Here is a 23422-nt window from a genome sequence, read left to right as displayed (position 1 = left end):
GAGCCTGCACTTCCCGCCAGTCCAGCCGAGCCCGCACTTCACGTCCGAGCTGCCGAGACCAAGGCAGTATGCGTCGTGCCCGCCGCCCCTGAGACTGTGAGCGTTATGCCCGCTGCACCTGTGACTGACAGCATCGTGCCCGTCAAGCCAGAGACTTACCGCCCAGTATCTCCTGTTCCTGTCCTCAGCCAGAGTCCGGACGAGAAGGACTTAATTGACCTTTTTTCAGAGCTTCCTTCGCCGCTGGTCCCGTCCAGCTCAACGCCCTCTTCATCGCTGGTCCTGTCCAGTTCAGAGCCCTCCTCGCCGCTGGTTCCGCCCAGCTCAGAGCCCTCTTCGCCGCTGGTCCTGCCCAGCTCGGGGCCCTCTTCGCCGCTGGTCCTGCCCAGCTCGGGGCCCTCTTCGCCGCTGGTCCTGCCCAGCTCAAAGCCCTCTTCACCGCTGGTCCCGTCCAGCCCAGAGCCGCCTTCACCGCTGGTCCCGTCCAGCCCAGAGCCTTCACCGCTGGTCCCGTCCAGCCCAGAGCCTTCACCGCTGGTCCCGTCCAGCCCAGAGCCTTCACCGCTGGTCCCGTCCAGCTCAGAGCCTTCACCGCTGGTCCCGTCCAGCCCAGAGCCTTCACCGCTGGTCCCGTCCAGCCCAGAGCCTTCACCGCTGGTCCCGTCCAGCACAGAGGCTTCACCGCTGGCTCCGCCCAGCACAAAGCCCTCATCGCTGGGTCTGCCCAGCACAAAGCCCTCGTCGCTGGATCTGCCCAGCACCGAGCCCACTTCGCTGGATCTGCCCAGCACCGAGCCCTCTTCGCTGGATCTGCCCAGCACCGAGCCCTCTTCGCTGGATCTGCCCAGCACCGAGCCCTCTTCGCTGGATCTGCCCATCACCGAGCCCTCTTCGCTGGATCTGCCCAGCACCGAGCCCTCTTCGCTGGATCTGCCCAGCACCAAGCCCTCATCGCTGCCCAGCACCGAGCCCTCTCTGGTACCCGGGACTTTTCCCAAGTATTTTTTGGAGGGGGGCCATAGGGCTCCGTCCTGGCCACTCGAGGGGCCATGGCCACCTGAGGGGTCCTCACCACCATGGCCACCTGAAGGGTCTTCTCCGCCATGGCCACCTGAAGGTTCTTCTCCGCCATGGCCACCTGAAGGGTCTTCTCCGCCATGGCCACCTGAGGGGTCTTCTCCACCATGGCCACCTGAAGGGTCTTCTCCGCCATGGCCACCTGAAGGGTCTTCACCGCCGTGGCCACCTGAAGGGTCTTCTCCGCCGTGGCCACCTGAAGGGTCTTCTCCGCCATGGCCACCTGAAGGGTCTTCACCGCCGTGGCCACCCGAAGGGTCTTCTCCGCCATGGCCACCCGAAGGGTCCGCACCGCCGTGGCCGCCCGAAGGGTCCTCACCGCCGTGGCCGCCCGAAGGGTCCTCACCGCCGTGGCCGCCCGAGGGGTCCTCACCGCCGTGGCCGCCCGAGGGGTCGTCTCCGTCCTGGCCACGCCCACAGCCTGCTCCACCGTGACCACACCCACAGTCTGCTCCGCCCTGGAGGCTTCCTGCCTTGTCTCCCTTGCCTTGTCTTCCCCGTCAGCCTCCAGGGCGCCCACCCTCCCACCCCTTTGGTCTTTCTACGGCGCGAGGACGCGCCTACCGGGAGGGGGGAGTAATGTCACATTCACTGTCTGTCATCGTCCTGTCTGCACTACAGTTCCCAGAATCCTCCTTGTTTCCACACCTGAACTCACTCCCTTCATTACCCACCGGTTCATCATCATTATCTGCATCACCTGTCTTGTGTTCATCTGTGTGTGTATTTAAGTTCCTGGTTTTCACTCTTCACTTGTCGGTCAATGCTTATGTTAGGTTTGTTAATGTTGAATGTTAGGTTTTCATTGTTCTGAGCACACGCTCCCTTTTGTTTGTATTTGTTTAATATTGAGAATTAAAACCTTGGAATTCATAATCTTCGTGTTCGTCTCCTACTTCATCCACCCAGGAAGCCTGACACTAACCCGGACGTCGAGGTCACTTCTGTTATACGGGGAAAATAAAAGTCCTGGCAGAAAGCGATGCATAAGGATGTAGTGTAACAATAATAAAAAATGGGCGTCATTTTCTGCCAGGACTTTTACATGCTTTTCCCAAATAACGGAAGTGACCTCGACGTCCGGGTTAGCGGTAGCATAAGCCATCAGGCAAGTGTTATTTAAATAAACTCCTGATGAACTTACAAACTTTCCAATGCCTTGTTTTGAGTATAGAACCTATTTGTAGAAGTTTGGTGCCATTCTGGGCATTATTAGTAGGGTAATTTACAATATACAGCCTTGGATCTATTAGCGGCTGCACTAAGCCATTCAGCTGATGTCTCTAAATAAGCTCTAACTTTAATGTTCGACCAATGGAAAAAAGGCTTCTGGGGGGTGTTTGGCTCAAGGTCATGGTGTAAAGGACCCTAGGTTGATTTTACTCTGAACCATCCCTTTAATGTCAATTAACCAGACAAACAAAGCTTATTGAATCATTTGCCTCTTCTGTTGCAGGAAAACTGCAAACTGGTTGGTTTGATTTAAAATTCAACATGAATGTAGCAAATATCATCAGAATCAGAAACCCATTACACAGAATCAGACAATAAGATGATGCTGCATAAGCTCTTGTGTTTTTACCTGACAGTGTCAGCAGAGACCTCATGTCCATCAGCCGAGCCGAGCCACGCTGTCCGTCTGTCAGAAAGAGAAATATGGGGAAGTGGACTTCAACAATAACCAAATTCAAAACAGTCCAAAAACACAATTCCTTCAATTTAAGCTGAAGTTCTGTTCTGAGGGGTGGCAATCTGGCTTTGCCAAGAAGAAAGATGACATGAGCTATAATCGTCCATATCGAAATTCTTGTAAACAGTGTTAATTTCCTCTTTCCGCCTCCAAATGAATGCGCACACTCATTGGGCAGATAACTTGGATTTAGTAGAGACATATCTGTGCCGTTTGTATGACTGCACACCCGAGTTTCATAACAGCGCACTGGTTCTCCTCTTGATGTTGAATTAGCCACTTATTGACAATAACAGGTAACTCCACCAGCCGCAGCGATTTGGAACCATGTTTCATGGTTTTCTCTCTTCATTGTAAAATACAAATAGCAGAGGCATCATATGCCCATTCAAACCGAGGGGGAAAATGGATTTAAATGCAGCTTCCAAAAGACAACAATTATATTTTTTACATTTGATAATTAACCCTTTAAAGCGTACGATCACACCGGTGTGATTAGAAAGTTCAAAAACTAAATCTAGATCTAAATCTAAATGTTAAATCTAAATCTAAATGTTGAATCTAAATGTTTCGTGTGAAACTAAATATTTAACTAATATGCAAATTCAAAATGCCGGTAACCGGAAGTGCCAAAATAAAAGCTCGAGTGTGTGTTTATAGCATGATTTATAGTGTCAAATAATGAATAAAAACCATCTCATAATAATAACTATAATATAACGATAATAACTACCTAAAATAATTAACACGTTTGGAGAAACTGTAGAGTTGATGAGAGTGATGACAGAGTGATGACATGACATCAAAGAGGGCTTCTATACTCTTTGATGACATTCAGTCAAAGTGAGCTCCCTTGTGGCTGGCTATTATGGTTACAGGTCATAAGTCCCGCACTTTTCATAAAAGTCACACTAGCCTACTCTTCAAATACAGTTTCTCCAAACGTGTTTATTATTTTAGGTAGTTATTATCACGATAATCCATGTCCAGGAGTCCATTTCCTCGGATGAGATGGTTTTTATTTGTTATTTGACACAATAAACCATGCTATAAACACACACTGACCTCCTCGGGCTTTTATTTTGGCACTTCCGGTTACCGGCATTTTGATTTTGCATATTAGTTAAATATTTAGTTTCACCAGAGAATGTCTAATAGAAGAGAATTGGCACTCTCTGCTTACTTCCGGTTTCTAGACTGGCTGCAGTAACACGTCTCTGTCCATGCGGGGGCGCTCGCAGGCGAGTGCAGAATGAATGGAGGTCTATGGCGAAAAACCCTCAAAATCCACTTTTCTCAGGATATAATTTTTTGTCTAGTAATTTGAATGTTGTATTCGAAAGGAGATGCAAAGAAATTACACATTGCTGGGTGTTAGATTTTTTAGAGTCACTTATTTGGTTTAAAAAGTCTTTTAAAATGTCAATGACGTCATTAGCAGAATGCTAGCGTGTTATGGGCAAAAACAACTCAACCTGTAAGAAATCGAAAAGAAATAAGTACTCGTTCATTCAACTTTCGACCTATAACCCATGTTGAACTTGCAAAACCTACAATAAAATCTGAGATTTCTCAACGGCAATCGGGTGAAAGAGACACATTTAGCCGTCTAGCCCCATAGACTCCCATTCAGTCTGCACTCGCCCGCGATCACCCCCAGTGGAATTCTAATGGAACTGCAACCAAGATCGATACAATGGGGCTAATAGGAAGTGCCAAGGCTCTCCGTAGACGGGCTCTGGTTTCACCTGGTTTCACCCATAGACTGTAAAAAAATAGGTTTCACCAGAAACATTTAGATTCAACATTTGATTGATGACATAGCTTAATGCTCATTGGTTTAAACAACTGTGATGTAGGCTATTGTCCTGTTTTAAAATGTTTGATTTTAAAACTCTCTGATATCATGTTTTTAGGTGTATAAATTATGTGTGAATATTCCTAATCTGTCTGACAGTTCTATCTCTCTATGGGATATGTGACTGTTTTCATATTTCTAAAAACATATAAAAACATGTCTGTATTAAAGCAAAAATGATTGATAAACAAGTCCTTCGAATGGAATTAAACAACAAGCAGCCTACCTTTTGTAAGATACTTGAATAACACGAGGAGTCGTTCGTAACTTTGTGAACCTTTACTGAACTCAAGGCAGAACATACATCTAGCTCGGCCAGCCCCAGAAAACATTTTCATTCCTCCTCTCACTGCAGCTGCTATATCTCCAATAGCCCTCGGCTGAGCGCATCTCAAAGGAGCCTATTGTTTTGGAGCACACTATAGACCTTATTCAGAGCAGCGCTATTACATACATGACAGGTATGAAAGTGAGGCTGTGAGGGATGGACTTGCCGTGTTTCCAATGCCATCCGCTGTAAAAAACTATATGTGACCCTGGACCACAAAACCAGTCACATGGGTACATTTTTTAAAATTGAGATTTATGCATAATCTGAAATCTGAATGAATAGGTTTTCCATTGATGTATGGTTTGTTAGGATAGTACCATATTTGGCGGAGATACAACTATTGAAAATCTGGAATCTGAGGGAGCAAAAAAAATCTAAACATTGAGAAAATCTCCTTTAAAGTTGTCCATTTATGTTCGTGATTGTGCTGCATTCACTCACAAAAATAGATGTTTTATATATCTTAATCTTCATTTTTTATATATATCTTAATCTTAATGTTTTATATATCTTAATGGAACAAAATATCTTCATGGAACATGATCTTTACTTAATATCCAAATGATTTTTGGCATAAAAGAAAAATCAATAATTTTGACCATGCAATAAAATGTATTGTTGGCTATTGCCACAAATAAACCCGTGCGACTTATGACTGGTTTTGTGATCCAGGGTCACATATAAAGCTCCAGGATTACTTACACAGTAAAAAAACGTTGGGTTATTTGTTTGTTTTTTTATTTCCCCGGTGTTGAAATTAGGCTCAGAAAAATGTCAGGAAACATGATTCCTGGCTGCATGTCAATTTCCAATTTTCCACTGCTTATTTTATCAGGAGTTTTTGTCAACTGAAATTTCTTGAAAATATATATTTTTCCAGTGTTTGATTTGATTGATTGATTTTATTTTCACAACAAAAACATAAAAAACAGTGTTATACATTTCACAAAAAGAATGTGTTGGACAATTGCCGAAAAACCTCCATAGAAAACAAATTAACAAATTAAAAACATATTATAAAACAATTTAAAATTGGATTTAGCACAAACCCATATGGAAAATTCAAGCAACTTAGTAACAACAATTTTACTCTCTGTTTAAATTGTTCTTTAGAAACCTCAATAAATGATGTGGGAAGACTGTTCCATACCTTTGACCCTACTGTGTTTGAGTTGTACGAGAGTAGGGAGGCCTAATAAGACAACTAGGCTACTACGAGTCGGATACTGGTGAAATTCATTATTAAAAATAAAAATATTACAAAAGTGCTGGGGAAATAACCTTTTTATAGAGCTATAACGAATAAAGCAATTTGAAGCTGATTCACTTGGTAAACACTAAGAATACATGCCTGAGCAAACAGTGATTGGGAGGAGTGTCTACGATTTACACAAAATAGTATTCTTAAAGCTCGCTTCTGAAGTCGAAAAATAGATTCCAGTTTAGTTGGGTGGGTACTAGCCCAAGCAACATTACAGTAATTGAGGTTTCCAAGATAAAGAGTCATAGTATAACGGAAGGAAGGAAACGAGCAGATCTAACATTGTTAATGGATATATTATCAATTTGAATTTTCACTGAAGATTTAAATGTGTCAGACTTAATACCAAACAATATATAACTTGTTTTTTTTTTATGTTGAGTTTCACCAGAGAAAACAAACCACAACTTAATTTATACACAATTTAATCTGAACACTCAGAATTACAAAAGATACTATACAAGGAACATGAATAAACTGTATAATCACTGGCAAAAGCAAAATGACGAACCAGTGAGTGAAAACCAGCTCAATCCTGCAGTGACCTCTTGTGGTTGAAACAAACAAACAAACCTGAATTTGATGCTGGGAACCAGTTTGCCGTTTAGTGGAGATACACTGAACTACAGTTGCATTGCAATGAAAGTTTATTGCGGCATGCAGTTATACAGCTGTGGTCATTTTGATATACATCTTTAATTAAACAAACAGAAAATGCATTGTTTTTTAAGTTCTTACATTTAAAAAATACAAAACAACGTGCATGAATAAAAATATTTAACAAAAACACAATAACTATAATTAAGATCTAACAATGAAAGAATGAAATACTCCAAATAAACAAGAGTCCAAATACATTTACATGATGCTGAATGAGGCTGAGAATGACATTACTTGAAATATCATTGCTTATATAATCTATTGTTAAACCAGTGTAATTATAAAAAACCTCAGAAATAAGTACATTTGCTAATGATGCGTTAATGCTCTTCAGCCCCACATATAAACTATAATAGCATAAACTGTACAATCAATAACTATCACGCAGATATTCACAATAACTGATTCTGTGTAATTATGTGTGAGTGTAATTGCCTGGTCAATCTATAGCCTTGTGTGGGTTTGATGCTTATTAATGCGTGATGCTAATAGTATTTACATTTACAGCATTTAGATTTCTGTGGTTTCAATCCTTCAGTTTTATTGCACAAAACTAACTTTCTTTCTCCTGTTATAGTACATTTGTATCAACCTCTGAATCCTCATAACTGCAAGAAAATTTCTAAAACTGTGAATGTGGATCTGTAACTGTAATCTTACTTGTTTGCTGTGTTAACTGTATATGCTTATGTTCTAATTTATTTCTTTACTTAGCCTAGTATCAGACTCTTTCTTTAAAGGTGAAGTGCCTTATTTTTTTGCCACTAACATCTGGACCAAACTCACTGTAGATTGAGTCTGAAGCAAAGGGCAAGCAAAGGGAATTTGATGTAAGGTTTCTTTTCTGATCACAATGGAGTCAGATCTCTAAGTTTGCAGCGGATTGTCTGGGATCTTCTGAAACACGACACCGGTACACACTTTTGAGCTTTTGGAGGTGGAAGTTGAAAGTCACGTTCACTCTCCAGAGCATCTTCATGTATCCCCGCCAGGTGACACTTCTTTGTTTAAATTTTATTATTTCATAGTAGGCTATTATTGTAACCTTAATTATATTACATAGCCCACCCCTAAAATTCTCTCATGATTTTTTGCCTAGATATAACGAAGAAACACGCGCGAGAAGTAACGGTCCGATGTGACTTCACGGCACTTCTCGCGAGAATTTCTCAAGCGTAAACGTTGTGACAGTTGGCTGAAAGCTACGATTTTTAGTCAAAATATGAGTTTAAAAGTTTAAATATTCATATTTTTCTCTCACACACCTATAATTTAGCTTCAGAAGACACTGATTCATCACCAGCTGCTATTGTTTGGATTACTGTCGCGTTCATTTTGTCTGGTTTTGGACCAGTAACGTAGCTATTATGTAGCCAAACGTAACTCATGATGGATTGTTTTTCTAAAAAATATTCATGTTAATCTGAAGAAAGCAAGTCATACAACTGAGACAGTATGATGGTGAGTAAATTATGTGACAAATTTAAATTTGGGGGTCGAGTAGGCCTATCCCTGTATTCAATTAACTATAAAGGTAAAAAAAGGTATTTGTGACCTTTGTGAACTTTTTTTCTCAGAATTGCGTGATATAAACTCACAATTCTGTCTTTTCTCTCTCACAAATTCTAGTTTAAATTTCGCAATTCTTACTTCATAACACTGTGAGTTATAAAGTAAAAATTTTGACATATAAACTCACAATTCTGAGAAAAAAAAAGTCAGAATTGTGAGATAAAAAAAATTGCCATCATTTGACTTTTAGTTAGCATTAACGTGATGCTCTTTCTTACAGGTTCTTCATTCTTTCCCTTTGCTCGTCTGTTTCTTATCCTGTTGTCCGGCCTTCAGTTCTTCATATGGATTATCTTCTACTGCCACAGCCTCATAATCTTTGTCTTTCTGAGGAAGCTGCTCATACCCGCCCTCAGATTCTCCTGCCGGTGTTTTTGAGTCGGCTGAACTCAGTGTTTGGTACACCTCAACTTTCACACTCTTAAGAGCCTCGTACCCACCTTCACCCTGACCTTGACCTTTACCCTGACCTTTACCTTCACCCTGACCTTGACCTTCTGCAGCTCCTAGTGTGTGGTACACCTCGGCTTTCACGTTTTTAAGAGCCTCATACCCACCTTCACCCTGACCTTGACCCTGACCTTGACCTTCACCCTGAACTTGACCCTGACCTTTACCTTGACCCTGACCTTGACCTTCTGCAGCTCCTAGTGTGTGGTACACCGCCTCCTCCTGCCTCTTTTTTAGGGCTTCATAACCCCCCTCGGCCTCGGCCTTGTCCTTGTCCTTATCCGTATGCTCGCCTAGTGTGTGGTAAACCGCCTGATCGGTGAGTTGGATTTGCTCATAGTCTCCACCTGCCGTCTTATCTTTAGCCTGTGCAGTCCCCTGAACACTGCTTTCACCGCGTCTTCTGCGCTTCAGCGCGATCAGCACCACGATCAACACCCCAAGAATCATCAGAATCGCAGCCACAACGATAGGCAGCACATTTACAGGCTCTGGTTGTGCCACGAGAAAGAGAGAAGAAAAAAATAAATAAAAAATGAGAAGTGCACTATAGTGAAGTGAAAGTGTTTCATGTCTAGCATTCATACATCAGTACAGTCAACATTAAAATGCACGGGAAACGAAAGTGTCAATAGAGCTGTGCGTGCCTCTGTTCTGGTGTGAAACTTGTAGGTGTCTGATTACCACAGAAAATAATTTCTCATTAAAATAAACCATAAAACATCATTAACTTGAAATAAATGTTAACGGAATTAAAACTAATTAAAAAATTAGGCTAGATTTATTATTTTATTTTAATAAGTTGCAAAGCAACATTTCTAGCTAATTTAATAAAAACTAATAAAAATTACAAAAACACTACAAAATTAACCTAAAAACTCATTTAAAATATTAATAAAAAAACTACAACAGAATTTTAATTACACTAAACACTGGCTAATGAACAAGGAGTGTGTGCCTAAGGAGTGTGTTTGTGTGTGTGTGTGTGTGTGTGTGTGTGTGTGTGTGTGTGTTTAGGTACCTGTGTAGCTGTAAACGTTGCTGAAACGGGAGAAACCTTTCCCACACACCCTCCGGCAGCTGTACAGTCCTCCTTCCTTCACGGTAATAACGTGTGTATTTTCAGTCAGTCTTTGGCGTGGCTGATTAGGGCGTGTGTGATACCAGTAACTGGACGTGCAGACGGCAGGACAGTCTCTGCAGGAACACTCCAGACTGTTAGGAGACATTGAGTCCACTGTAGCAGCAGGAGGCCCACCTGAACCACACACAGATATGACTTACAAAAGAATTGATTCAGTGGTTGTTTCTGTAACTCAGCTTGTAGGATAGTGACTTAACGTTAGCTAAGGTCATGGGTTAAACTCCCAGTGAATGCGTATCCTGATAAGGATAAAAGTATCTGACAAATGTAAAATGAAACCGCTCTGACAGATTCAGTGAGTAATTTGTTAGACTAATTCGAACCGATAACGTGTGAGTCGTTCTGACTGATTCACTAAAAGAGTTGACTCATAAGAGTCATTTGTTCATGAATCAGACTATGCTGGGTGAAGTGGTGTTCTTGCTTTTACTTGCAGCCATGAAAACAACAAAAGAGAAAGATGGGTTGCTTTATTAGTTTTATTTACTTCATCTTACTTGCAAACAGTGAGTTATTATCATTATACATAAATAATGTGTATACTTGTTTATAAATCTTGTGCTTAAATATACATTAACATGTGTCATGTTTTATTTGTGTTATTATATAGTACCACATGGTACTCTTACATAAATGCCATGGTACCATGTCCAAAAAATACTTTGTAGTTCTAGTACTATCTAGTAGTGGTTGTGTATAAATGAAGGGGAGAGGTGAGGCAGTTATTGTAATGTTTACCTATAACTTTTAACTCCTGGGCATCAGAATCTCCTTCCTGCCGGGCAGCGTCTGCACTGATGTGGCTGTACCTGTAGGTGGCGTGACATCTGTACTGTCCGGCATCGGCTTGTTTGGCGTTGGTGATGATGTATGTGTCTTCTGTTGTGTCTGCGATTGAGTCATTATCCTTATAGAATGTAGCCTTTTCTGCTTTCCCACCCCAGACTGCACACCTGAGAGCCACGCTCTCCCCCAACCGTGCAGGAGCGGCTGGAGGGTCCAACATCACCTTGAGCTCTGAGACACACAGACACACAGCGACACAGGTCAGACATCCATCATCTACTGCTACAAGAACCTGATGCTTCATTTAAAGATCACATCTGTCTTTGTTAGTCAATAGTTGCCATACAGTAGGAGGATAGATGAATAAACCCTGATCTTGGAGAAGTGTTAGACTTTATACTGAGATCTGACTTTTATAGACTTTTTTGACTGATATTTTGACAAGTCTGAGCACAGTTTGAGCTATTGTTGAGATTCGCTCTGCAACTACAGAGGTGACAGATGTGAGGTGTCTTTTCCTCAACATCTGAGAATCAGTTTCCATTTGCTTTCCAGTTTAGTCACATGGCTCTTCATGGAAGCCATTGAGATTTAGAGGATATCTTCTGTATTTTTTTCTAACACACACACACACACACACACACACACACACACACACCTCTAAAAAGACATGAGCAATTTTGACTATTACATTCATATTTAATTATTGTGAAAATAAGATTGTTTCACCTTGACTAACACGCTTAAAATTCAGTAGACTCTAACATCAATTGCTTAACATGTTTCAGAGCCAATAAGACGGATGGGAACTAGTTAACATCCTGTGGTCAAATTTTTTTTCTAGGAACGACAGATGTCTGCACTGAAAAGTGATCTGAAAACGCAACAGAAGACAGAAGATAATGTGTAATATTAATGCAGACCCTTCTTTTGTAAATGTGTTTCACAGAATTAGTAATGTTATGATAATCGTATAATAATATATAACTGTTTTAGATGTTTTTTCATCTGTGGAGCACAATAGAAGATTTTGAAAGATGTCTCAGGGTTTGTTTGTTCATACGATTATAGTCAGCGGAGTCTGGAGTTGTTTTGGACCCCATTGACTTTTATTGCGTGGACATTGGACACACAAAGTCAAAACATCCTTCAAAATATCTTCTTTTGTTTTCCACAGAACAAATAAAGTCATACAGGTTTGGAACTATATAAAAGCGAGTAAATGATAACAGAATTTGTATTTTTGTATTTCCCTTTAACTACACAGGGGATCTGAAATACAACAGGGAAATGAGGAAGGAGTCACCTGTCATTTTCAGCGTCACGGCATTGCTTCGTTGTGTACCGTTCTTGCACCAGAAAGTGGCTCTTTTTGCTTCTTTCAATTCTGCATATATAACAGCCGTGTTGTCCGTCCTAACATCGGGGTTTAGCCTGAAGCCGCTCTCTCCCCGCAACGCAAAACACTTCCAGCCATGCGCATCATCATCCACATACAGCACCAGGTTTCTTCCTCCACCTTTGGACATCACAGCGCCACCTATAGATGGAGAGAGCTGAGCGTGAGGCTCCAGCTCTGGGAGAGAGAGAGATGATGAGGAACAGCAGGAGGAACAGATGATCATGAGGGAACGTTTAGAGTTATTTAGGATGGTGTTCATACCTTCGACAGTGAGTGTGTACGGGTCGCTCTTCGATCCGCCCCGCTCACATTCGTATATCCCATTGTCTTTTGATGTCACTGTTGTAAGAAGCATTGAAGAACCCTGATGTGAGTGTGGAACTTCATTAATGAACCATTTTATCTGTTGTTCACCCCCTCCTTTACAGATCAGAGTGACGTCATCTCCAGCAAACACATCTGGGAACCTCGGCAGGAGAGACACTGAGAGAAAGAATACAGACACATAAGAGACACGTCTTCTGTAACGCCAGGTTGTCTGACTACTATTGTAAAACATTATTGATTGATTTATTGATTGACAATAATTGTAAACCATGGTGATTTAGTTCTGTCTACTCAACAAATATAATAATTGGAGTAATTGGAAAATTTTGAAAAGGACCGTAGAAGGTGCATTTATTATTTTATGCATTTACACATTTATTCATAATTTTTTTATTAATGCATTTAAATATGCATAAATAAATAATGTATGTGCTTATTTATGCATTTATTTATTTATAAAGTCATATCTTTTCATTTTTGCCAACTATCAGATTCTTTAGAATAATTTTTTGCTTTATTTATTTTGATTTTCACCATTTTCACCCTCTCTTTGACTTTAAATAAATTACATTTTTTTGCTGTTTTTTAATTCAAGGTCTTTCAGGTATTCTGTCGAGTTCAGTGTAGTTTTTGACTGTCTAATTGATGTGAAATGTGCCACAAGTGATGAGGATCTTGTTAGAAATAAACTTTAGCTGCTGGTTTCTAACATTGTGATCTTAGAAAATGACCTTATGCTTTTTGATCATGTAGGAGTCAGGCTGTTCAGTCTTCAGCGGACACACCCTGTGGCGTTTACTCGAACCTTCTCGAGGAACCACGAATTACTTTGGACAAGGTTGGAGGTTCATTATAAATGACCCTCAGTGAGGTACTTACTGACACTAGAAACATCAATATGCTGGTTGGGTGAAATGATGAGGTTTCCTGCACCAAAGTTCTGCAGATCTGCTTTGTTTTTTTCTTAATTCTGTGCTTTATAATAGATTTGATAGTATCTCTTTTTTTTAGCTCCTCTTGATCTTATGCACAATGAAAATGTGTGTATTTACCTGCTGGTTTTTCTCCCTTGTCTTCTCTTATGAGAGCCAACAACACTGTGACATAAAAAGATAAATCAGATTATTTCTGCACTAAGAAACTACATCTTTAAGTTTAATTTGCAGCTTCATTGACATTGAAATGAGACGGCGGCACCCAGTCAGTTTCGGGTGAATCATGACTCAAGAGTCACTGGCCAGTTTCATTTTCAAAAAAGTAGTTTTCATTTTCAAAAAAGTAATTCTTGCATATCTTTCTAAATATCTTTGTAAAATTTTTTGGCAGTGTAATTGGAAATCTGTGTTACAGAATTATCATAGTGCAAACATCACCAAAAATGATATTACATAATTAATTCAGTCAAGTTTGCATTGAAATTTGATCATTTTTGGTAATTGATAATTTGACAAAAAATTGTTTTCAACATTTATCTTCATTTAATGCCAATATATTAACCAGACAAACAAAGCTCATTAAATAATTTGCCCCTTATCTGCTGCGTGAAAACTGCAAACTGTCTGGTTTGAAGTCAAAACATCCCGTTACACAGAATCAGACAATAAGCTGCATAAACTCTTTAAAGGTTTTTACCTGACAGTGTCAGTAGAGACCTCATGTCCATCCGCCGAGCCACGCTGTCCGTGAGGAAAGAGAAATATGACTGTCTGATGGGCAGAAAGATGAGCCTTTTGCAGAAATTTGGGGAAGTGTGAGAAAAAGTGGTTTATCAGCTTTGTTGCATTAAAGCTTAGCTAAGTATGCATGTGTGTGCATGTTTACAGTGTTTTTGTTAAATCTGACAGTTTTTTTTCTCGCATGGCAATTAGAGCGGCCCACACCCTCTAGTCACACTTTTTTTAACAGCTCATTTTAGCTGTGTGTTTGTATTCAAGCATGCAGTGTTGCTCTCAATGTGCATTATGTTCATTATTAGGCATTGCTATTTACAGAACGTGCAAAGTCATGATTGTTTAGATGGTCAGTGAACAAGAACAACTGGGTGGCTCAAACTCAATAAGCATGAAAGAAAGATGCATGACTCATATTTTATTTATCAATTTATGGTATTATACACATAAATATATATTTTTTCTAATTAAGATAAATACACTGTCTAATTAGTCTATAGACTATAATACAACTATTAACTTAAAAGTGTGCATTCATTTTTAGTGCATTCAAATTTAGTCAACAATTCTGTTTCTGCCCACAGAGAATATTTATGAAATTGTAGAATAGTGTTTATATCAATGTCAAAAATTCAAGTTAAAAAGAATATGAATCTATAACTTAGGTGCTTTCTTGTCTTATTTAGCTTTTTTTTTTTTTTGCATTCAGATGTTCATTTTAAAAGCAATAAGCAATAGTAAGGTTTATTAACTGGTTCATTGCTTACTTCATAACTTCTAATGCATATTAAAATATTTTCCATTCATGCATGTACAGTTCAAAGTAATTTTGTGAGAGAAGTGATGCAAGAAGCCAGCACAAATATCTGTCCTGACCTGCTGATTCATTTTTAGTTTATGAAATGCTAAAATATTTGACCTGCTTGCTAGTTAACCTGAAACGACCCGGGTTATTTTAGTCTTGATCTCTGCACAGAACATCATCGCGTGTTTGCAGATCCTGTGTTAACTCTTGAGGTCTGTGTATTTTCAGTATTGGCAAAACAGTGCTACTTTCCTTTGAACATTTTCGTGTGTACTGGATTAACAACATTAACCACCCTCTGATGTTTAGTGAGCGCTGTTTTTTTTAGTGTAAAGTGCAGAGGCTCTGCAATTTTTTTGTATTTACTCAAAGTTAAGTAGTGGATAAAAGCAGATAAATGTTGTAAAATTAATGTTCAGTGAGTTATTCAGATGCATCTGGATACGATGCAATATGTGGTATTGATTTTGATTTCAATATGATTCAAATTTGTAATTCATATATGTCAGGAGGTCCCACAGGGCAGTAGTGATGTGACAACAGATCTCAAAGCCAGTGAGCAAGTTTGAGAAAAAGCTCCACACTTCACACTCAGCAATGTGACAAATGCATTTGAAACGAAAATAGATGGAATTGTATTGCAAAAGTCACATGCACTACTTTAGTGGCAGGAAATTCATTTATTATTTCATTTCTTCTTCCACTTCAGTGTCACAATGCGTCTTTCTACTTCTGAGACTCAAGCTTTCATAGTCATTTCTATTCTGTTCTATTCTTTATTTCATTTTCTCAAAATGTGTTTCTAAGTCTTTGTTCTATTTGTGCAAGAGGAACTTGCTTTACTGTGTGTGTGTGTGTGTGTGTGTGTGTGTGTGTGTGTGTGTGCGTGCAAGCTTGCGCATTTACCTTCCTGTGTATTTCCCAGAATGCCCAATGATGTTATTTATGAACAGAATCATACCAATTGGTCAGCACTTTTTTACTTCTTTTTTTATTTGAGATGAAATAGATTTTGCAGTCAACAAGTGTATATTAAATATGTTGGTTGAATTTGGTACAGTTCACGATGCACACGCAACAGTGTTTTTTAGGCACACATAGTAACATTTACACATGTAGGGAAAGCTGATGTTCAGAAATGAACTGATGATGCTTTTGGTAAAATAAGGGACAAAATGTGCTGAAATCTAGGAGTCATTTCGGCCACAAATAAATTTATAGCAGCACTTCCTATGAAACCAGCATAATCATGCATTATAATGTTTATTTGACAGTGCCCTATTATACACTATTGTTTTCATACATAATTGTAACCTTTATAATCTATTAATCTTATTTACATTGATGCATCTAGTAGATACTTTTATCCAAAGTGACTTGCAAAGCAATTTGTCACATATCTATTATTATCTATTCACATAACACACAACACATTTGAATATAACAAGTATTAAGGCACTGAAAAAAAAAATAGCTTTTGCTCTTGATGTAACTTCATTTTAATAAAGAACTGAGCTGGTTAAATAATTCAATATGAATACTTTTATAATGCATTATATACAGTATGGATGCTTCAGAGATGGTGTTGCTAAATTGATTATCAGTATGAACTTTTGAGTGGGACAGAATATCATATTTATGCCAGATGGTGAAATCTAGTGGCAGTGAACTCTGTGATCTGTGCCCTTTAATAGTTGTGTTGGAAAAGAGAGATTTCGATGCCTGTGGTAAAGTAACAGTGACTTGATGCACATCCTGGTTTTGCAGAGTAAGCCGTGTTTCTGGAACAACAATCCTGTCGAAAGAAAGGAAAGCTCTAACCATGACCTCTTAAACTAGAGGGCCTAACCTAATAATGTTGGTTGTCGTACAGGAAATGTTGTTCCAGAACCAATAAGGATGTTGACCCAGGCAACATCACTTTTATTTTATTTTAATATATTTTATTTATAAAGATAATATAGCTTTTAATGACTATTTTCCATGATCTCTTTGACTCTTAGAATTGAACGAGCTGTTTGTTGTTGTTGTTGTTTTTTGTGTTGCTAGTATATTTTAAAGTTGGCTGTGGGTTTGCTGTCAGTTAAGTGTAGTTTTTATTTGTTCATTTTTACATTATTTTATTTTATTTAGACAGCACTGAAAGTCAGTTGAGACATGTCTCATTCCAAAACTGAAAGCATTTTTTTTTTATGTTGCTCAGCAAGCAATAGCCGTCATTTCATCGACTTGGTTAACTACAGGTATAGACCCGATATAGTCCGGCTATGAGTAACTCACTTCTAGACAAAATAACCTTGAATTTGGTTACATGTCAAAAATAACTTGCGATATGTACAATATTCCATCTTGTAAGCAAAGTAAACAGTGATTAAGGTGTTTGGTTTAATTTCTTCACTCATTTCTTTTCTTTGTTATCTAATTGGTGACAAAGTCTATTCTTGGGCTCTGGTTTAGACGTCTATTACATTTTCATTGACAGCCCAGATATTGCCTTGTATTAGCCTAGACCAGGGGTTCCCAAACTTTTTAGCCCGCGACCCCCATGATAAATGCGCTGTTGATAAATATTACTATCATTGGGGTGAAATACATTTTTTTTTTTTTTTTTCAGTTTTACCTGACTCGTACGGAAGGGAAGGCAGAACGTACTCGGTTACGTAACCTCGGTTCCCTGAGAGATAAGGGAACGAGTATTGCATTGCAAACGCTAAGGAAAAACACCTTTTCACGAGAAAAGAACGGCCATGGTGTGTAAAGCAGAAGCAGTCTGGCCAGCGGCGGAGTATGCACGATTCGCGAGTGCTGAAGACATTCTGCACGTCTTACGCCCGTTTCACACATACTCCGTTTGCAGTGCGTATGCGGTGCGTATTTTTTTCCGTACCCATGTTAACAGGTTAGAGCTTTCACACTGCACACGGATGCAGTCCGGCGATCCGTTCCAGTTGCGGTGCGTATACAGCAGTGCAGCGATCGTTTCCGCACCGAGTCTATTTTTGCTGTGCTGCACGCGCTGAATTAAAGTGACAGCATGTTTCGTGGTCAAAATGAACACAGATTGACCTAAAAATGTAGCAATTTCACCATAAATGCGATTAATTAAATAAAATGTAGTAATCTCAACATAAATGTATTTAAATACTTTTTTTTTTTTTCACTTTAAGACCGGGGTAAAGCAAGGAAAGCTACAATTTACCTCAACAAGGTGACATAATGAACAACACTTGTCTCATTCGTGGAGGTGGAAAAACAAGTTCTTTGTGATATGCAAGATTTATTGTATTCAAATTTAAATGAAAAAGAAAAGGCATGAGAGTCGGCTGTTTTTGTCAATTTTAGGTTTTAATTTAAAATGTTTGCGATTTAATATAAAGTACATGGTTAAATATTTGCCCACTTGCTTGAGCAACTTAATATAAGTAAAAGTAATCCATTGAATAATAGGCTGACGTTGTTTAAATTGTGTTTAAACGTGCGTCTGTTAAAGAGTGTATATGCGTACAAAGACAATCGGAATGCTGAGACGTTAAGACCGGGGTAAATCAAGGGAAAATACCATTTACTTCAATAAGACAACATAATGAACAACACTCGTCTCATTCGTGGAGGTGGAAAAACAAGTTATTAGTGACATGCAAGATTTATTGTATAAAGATTTAAATTATGCAAAAGAAAGGCAAGGGTATGAGTCTGCTGTTTTTGTCAATTTTAAGTTTTAATTTAAAATGTAGGCTATGCGATTTTAATAGTATAGCCTACATGGTAAAACATTTTTACCACTTGCTTGAGCAACTTATTATATAATTATATAGAAGTAATGCTTTTAATAATATGTTGTTTAAATTGTGTTTAAACGTGAATACGTCTATTAAACAGTGTATATGTGTACAAAGAGAATCGCAATGCTGACAAAAAAAACTTTTTTTAAATAAAAGTTGCTGATAACTTCTGGATTTGAAATAGGCTACAAATAGTGAGTATGTATTCGTGGTATAACAGCAGCGAATCAGTTACGCACTGCAAACGCAGCATATGTGAAAGCACTATTGCGCCTGCTGCTCCTGCACTGCATACGCACTGCAACACGCACCGCAAATGCACTGCACACGGAGTATGTGTGAAACGGGCGTTAGATGGGTGCGCAGCCTTTGCTCTCCAACTGCCAGCAGGACACAAATGGGCGGCGACCGCTTCTTCCAGTGGCGGGAGCTTTTTCCTCAGCACCGTCAACAGATAGAGCGTTAACTGTACGCACACACCGCCGCCGACTTGAGCTGCAAAGAAGCTCTGGCCGTCCTGTCAAGGACGCTTGTCAAAAAGTACGGGGAAGATTGACGCTTTGCCGCTCTAAATAATGAGTGCGCGCGCGCGGCAGGGGCTCTCTCGCGCTGTCTCTCTGCTCGTCAGAGGCAGAAGAGCGCGTGCGCGCTGAAAATTTCATATTTTTGGTATGAACATTCACCCGCCAGTGTGGCGTATATCCTTTTGAGATTTACTCGCCAAACAGAAAATCTACCCGGTGTGATCGTACGTGCGAAAGGGTTAAATTAATTGCAACAAAAATATATGGGGCCTATATATTTTTTCCACTTTTTTTTTTTTTTTATGACCCCCACTTTGGGAACCACTGGCCTAGACGGCTGTGTTTGGATGACTATTAGACGTCTTTTAAACGGGGTTTACAGATTATCAGCCTTGTAATAAAAAATTCTTGAATGACTAATATCTAATGATTGAGTAATATAGTACATTACGGTCTGAGGGTCAGTGATGTGGCCTAAGACATGTTGGGGATTTTGAGGTTATTTGCATTAGTCTCTCGGAGGAACAGAGAACAAGTCTTCTCTGAAAGTTATCATATGCTTAATCATTCCAGTAGTTTGATTTTAATGCTAAAACAGTCCAACCCTCTTTAAAATGCTTAGAATAGAAATAGAAGTAGGGATTTTGTTTTTACTGACCAGTAGGCTTAATTACTGGTATTTACTATATATTGTATCACTATTACTATTGCCACAAATCATGTGTCTTCTTGAGGCGTTAGTTATGATGTTATGCCCGTTGGACATTAAAATAGGTGCATTAAAATCCCACAGATTTACATTGAATCAAGCATCACACATAGTTTTGTAATCACATGTTCTTTAGAAATGAAAAAATAAAGTTTATTAATTGGTCGACCAGATAAGTGAAATGCAGCTTTGAGAATTACTTGAATAAATCATGTATCCTTATGGATAATGTGATTAATTTATACTCAAGATGTTGCTGTTTTGGTTGCATAGCATGCTAATCAAGCAAAACATTGACTGCAAAGTAGACCAGCATATAAATGGTTTCAGCTCTTCTGCCTTTGTCTTGTAAATCAGATTCATGTCATTAGTTTAAAAACCATCTCTGTGAAGATGTCAATGCATAAACTAGTAACTGAAGTGTTTATCGGCTTCGTCGTGGTTCTAATTTAAGGACGCTAAGCTTTGATGTTATAGTGAGAGGACGGGGTGGGACCTGGGTCTACTTTGAAAGGTCAGAAAACAGGACAGTGGTGGGGAGCAACACACAGCCTAACACTGGCTACAGACAGGCCACGATCAGTCCGTTTTGAAGGGGTTGACTGAAGAAAAACATGTATTAGTAATTAGGTAGCAGGACTGTTAGCGTGTGTGACTCCCAACACTGTGTCAGACCTACTTACAGACGCCTGAAAATAGAAATGTACTGAGAAAACCACACTGAAGGACTCCGTAAACCTGAGAACTCGCTAGTAATCACTAGAACACCACTACCTCAATTCACCAAAACTGTACACGTCCAATGAGAGAGAGAGAGAGAGAGAGAGAGAGAGAGAGAGACAGACAGATCGACAGACAGACAGACAGATAGATAGATAGATAGACAGATAGATAGATAGATAGATAGATAGACAGATAGATAGATAGATAGATAGATAGATAGATAGATAGATAGATAGATAGATAGATACAGTATATATATATATATATAGAGAGAGAGATAGATACATAGATAGATTGATACAGTATATATATATATATATATAGAGAGAGAGAGAGATAGATACAGTATGTATATATATATATATACATATATATACTGTATATAGAGAGATAGAGATAAGAAAGAGATAGATAGATAGATAGATAGATAGATAGATAGATAGATAGATAGATAGATAGATAGATAGATAGATAGATCGATAGATAGATAGATAGATAGATAGATAGATAGATAGATAGATAGATAGATAGATAGATAGATAGATAGATAGATAGATAGATAGATAGATCGATAGATCGATAGATAGATACATAGATACATAGATACATATATGCTGGATTAAAGATGTAGACATATTTTTACGTATTCTATTGATTGATGATCAAATTTGTACATGAAAACAGTTGAGTGGGAAGCAGCGTTTTGGAAAGATGTTTACAATTTCAGAAGTTTTGCATGTGCACAACTGACACTAGTGCAACAGTTCTGGAAGTAAAAACTCAAGTCATTATCTCCATAAGAAAATTGATTTTGTATTGTTCAAAATCAATTTCCTTATGGAGATAATGAATGAAACTTTCTGTATAAACCTTTAAATACAGACCTACTGTGAGCTACGATTAATCGATGATATTTGCTTCTGCTGAAGCCATCATCCTGCATTATTTCAGCCTATTTTTTAAAATAATTGTGTTTAACAGTGGAATTCCTGGTAAAAAAAAAAAAAAAAACTACATTACCCATGATGCTGGATGGAAAATTACACCAATCATAGAGTTGAAAAAAGCAACACACTCCAAAATAGCTCTGTAGCTCCACCCACTCTCATGAATGACGTAATCAAGTTGATCTCCCTACACTTTCAAAATACTGAAATGTTTATACAGTATGTTGCAACACACACACACACACACACACACACACACACACACACACACACACACACACACACACACACACACACACACACACACACACACACACACACACACACATATATATATGCATATTATAAACTTAAAATATTTTGTTTAATTTGATTATGCTGTTCACAATGCTTCATGGGATTGTAGTTCTTTCCCTCAATAAAGCTGTCAAGTACAGTCTTGTACCATTTGTCTTTTTGTCCAATTTTCAAATACTTTTTTTGATTCAAATCAAAGTTTGTAAGGCAAGGCAAGTTTATTTATATAGCACATTTCATAGACAATGGCAATTCAAAGTGCTTTACACAGAAGAAATTAAAATAATAAAAAGAAATAAGAATAATTAAAACAGTTTAGAAAAATAAAATAAAATACAGTACAGTACAAACAGTCGGACGAACAGTGGCACAGTGCTCATTCATTAAATGTACAGCTAAGCTTCTTCAGAAGTCATTAGTGTTGCAGTGTTTTTTGTTGTGATTATTCTTGTTGCTGATTGGCTTGGTTTGTGGCTTATAACGCTTTAACAAAGACTATTTTAAAATCCCTATGGGAAAAATTAATGAAAAAAATACTTCCGGAACCAGTGCCGCTGAAAAAAGGGGGGCACTGGTGCACTCTATAGTGGGTGGTTGCCAGGGTGTTGCTATGTGGTTGACAAGTGATTGTTAACTGTCTCGTATGAAAACTCTGTGGTCTTATGGCAGGGGTCGGGAACCTTTTTTGACCAAAGAGCTATTTTTTCATTTTTGGTTAATGCATTTTTCCAAAAGAGCCACAGTAAAAATAATAATAATAATAATATTATTATTAAAGACATGCTTTTTTTCAATAAAATTTAAACATTTACATTTATTCATTTAGCTGACGCTTTTATCCAAAGCGACTTACAATTGCTATATATGTCAGAGGTTGCACTCCTCTGGAGCAACTAGGGGTTAAGTGTCTTGCTCAGGGACACATTGGTGTCTCACAGTGGATTCGAACCCAGGTCTCTCACACCAAAGGCATGTGTCTTATCCATTGCGCCACACCACCCCAAGTAGTAAACAGTAGTAATTATTAGGTAATAGACATAGACAACTAAAAATAAACAAATATTCAGCAAACAATAAATAAGTTGCAATATGGAATTAATTGTGCAGGGCTTTAACTGTGAGGTTGAGTTACCAACTGAGAAGCATACATCCTCTTCGTGTGCGTGTGTGTGTGAGAGAGAGAATGCACACAGTACTTACATCTACTGTGTTTACTGTGAATACTCGACCTGGCATTTTGATATATTTCTGTGTTTATTTGGCCGTTTAGGCATGCAAGTGCAACCGAAGACAAAGGCTACTCTGCTTGTCCATGTTGCGCTCGGAGGAGCGCGCACAGCATCCTCTCAGTAGAATTCAGTTCTCTTTCAAGACTTATCACGCTTTTAATATTTATTTTCAATATAA

The 23422-nt window shown here is 38.9% G+C and overlaps 1 protein-coding gene and 1 gene segment (V, D, J or C); one reads left to right on the top strand and one right to left on the bottom strand.

Annotated features, from left to right (window-relative positions):
• Nucleotides 1–23422, top strand: part of LOC308682903 (Ig kappa chain V region 4135-like) — a 1009768-nt gene that overhangs the window by 828327 nt on the left and 158019 nt on the right.
• LOC308683148 (basement membrane-specific heparan sulfate proteoglycan core protein) lies at nucleotides 5842–14397 on the bottom strand. Of its 2 annotated transcripts, XM_081353453.1 has the most exons (8): nucleotides 14191–14397; nucleotides 13611–13655; nucleotides 12493–12714; nucleotides 12136–12405; nucleotides 10782–11060; nucleotides 9921–10157; nucleotides 9079–9390; nucleotides 5853–9048 (listed from the first exon to the last, which is right to left on the bottom strand). In XM_081353453.1, exons 1-8 carry the CDS (start codon nucleotides 14219–14221, stop codon nucleotides 8675–8677), a joined length of 1770 nt encoding a protein of 589 aa, XP_081209579.1. In that variant the 5' UTR covers nucleotides 14222–14397; the 3' UTR covers nucleotides 5853–8674. The 2 variants fall into 2 exon arrangements, with proteins under 2 accessions (XP_081209578.1, XP_081209579.1); XM_081353452.1 differs by having other exon boundaries at nucleotides 5842–9390.

This window comes from Scardinius erythrophthalmus (genome assembly GCF_964197995.2).
Source record: "Scardinius erythrophthalmus genome assembly, chromosome: 22".
In the NCBI taxonomy this organism is placed as follows: Eukaryota; Metazoa; Chordata; class Actinopteri; order Cypriniformes; family Leuciscidae; genus Scardinius; species Scardinius erythrophthalmus.
Note: the sequence above shows the minus strand (reverse complement) of the source record. Positions and strands in the feature narration are given on the sequence as shown.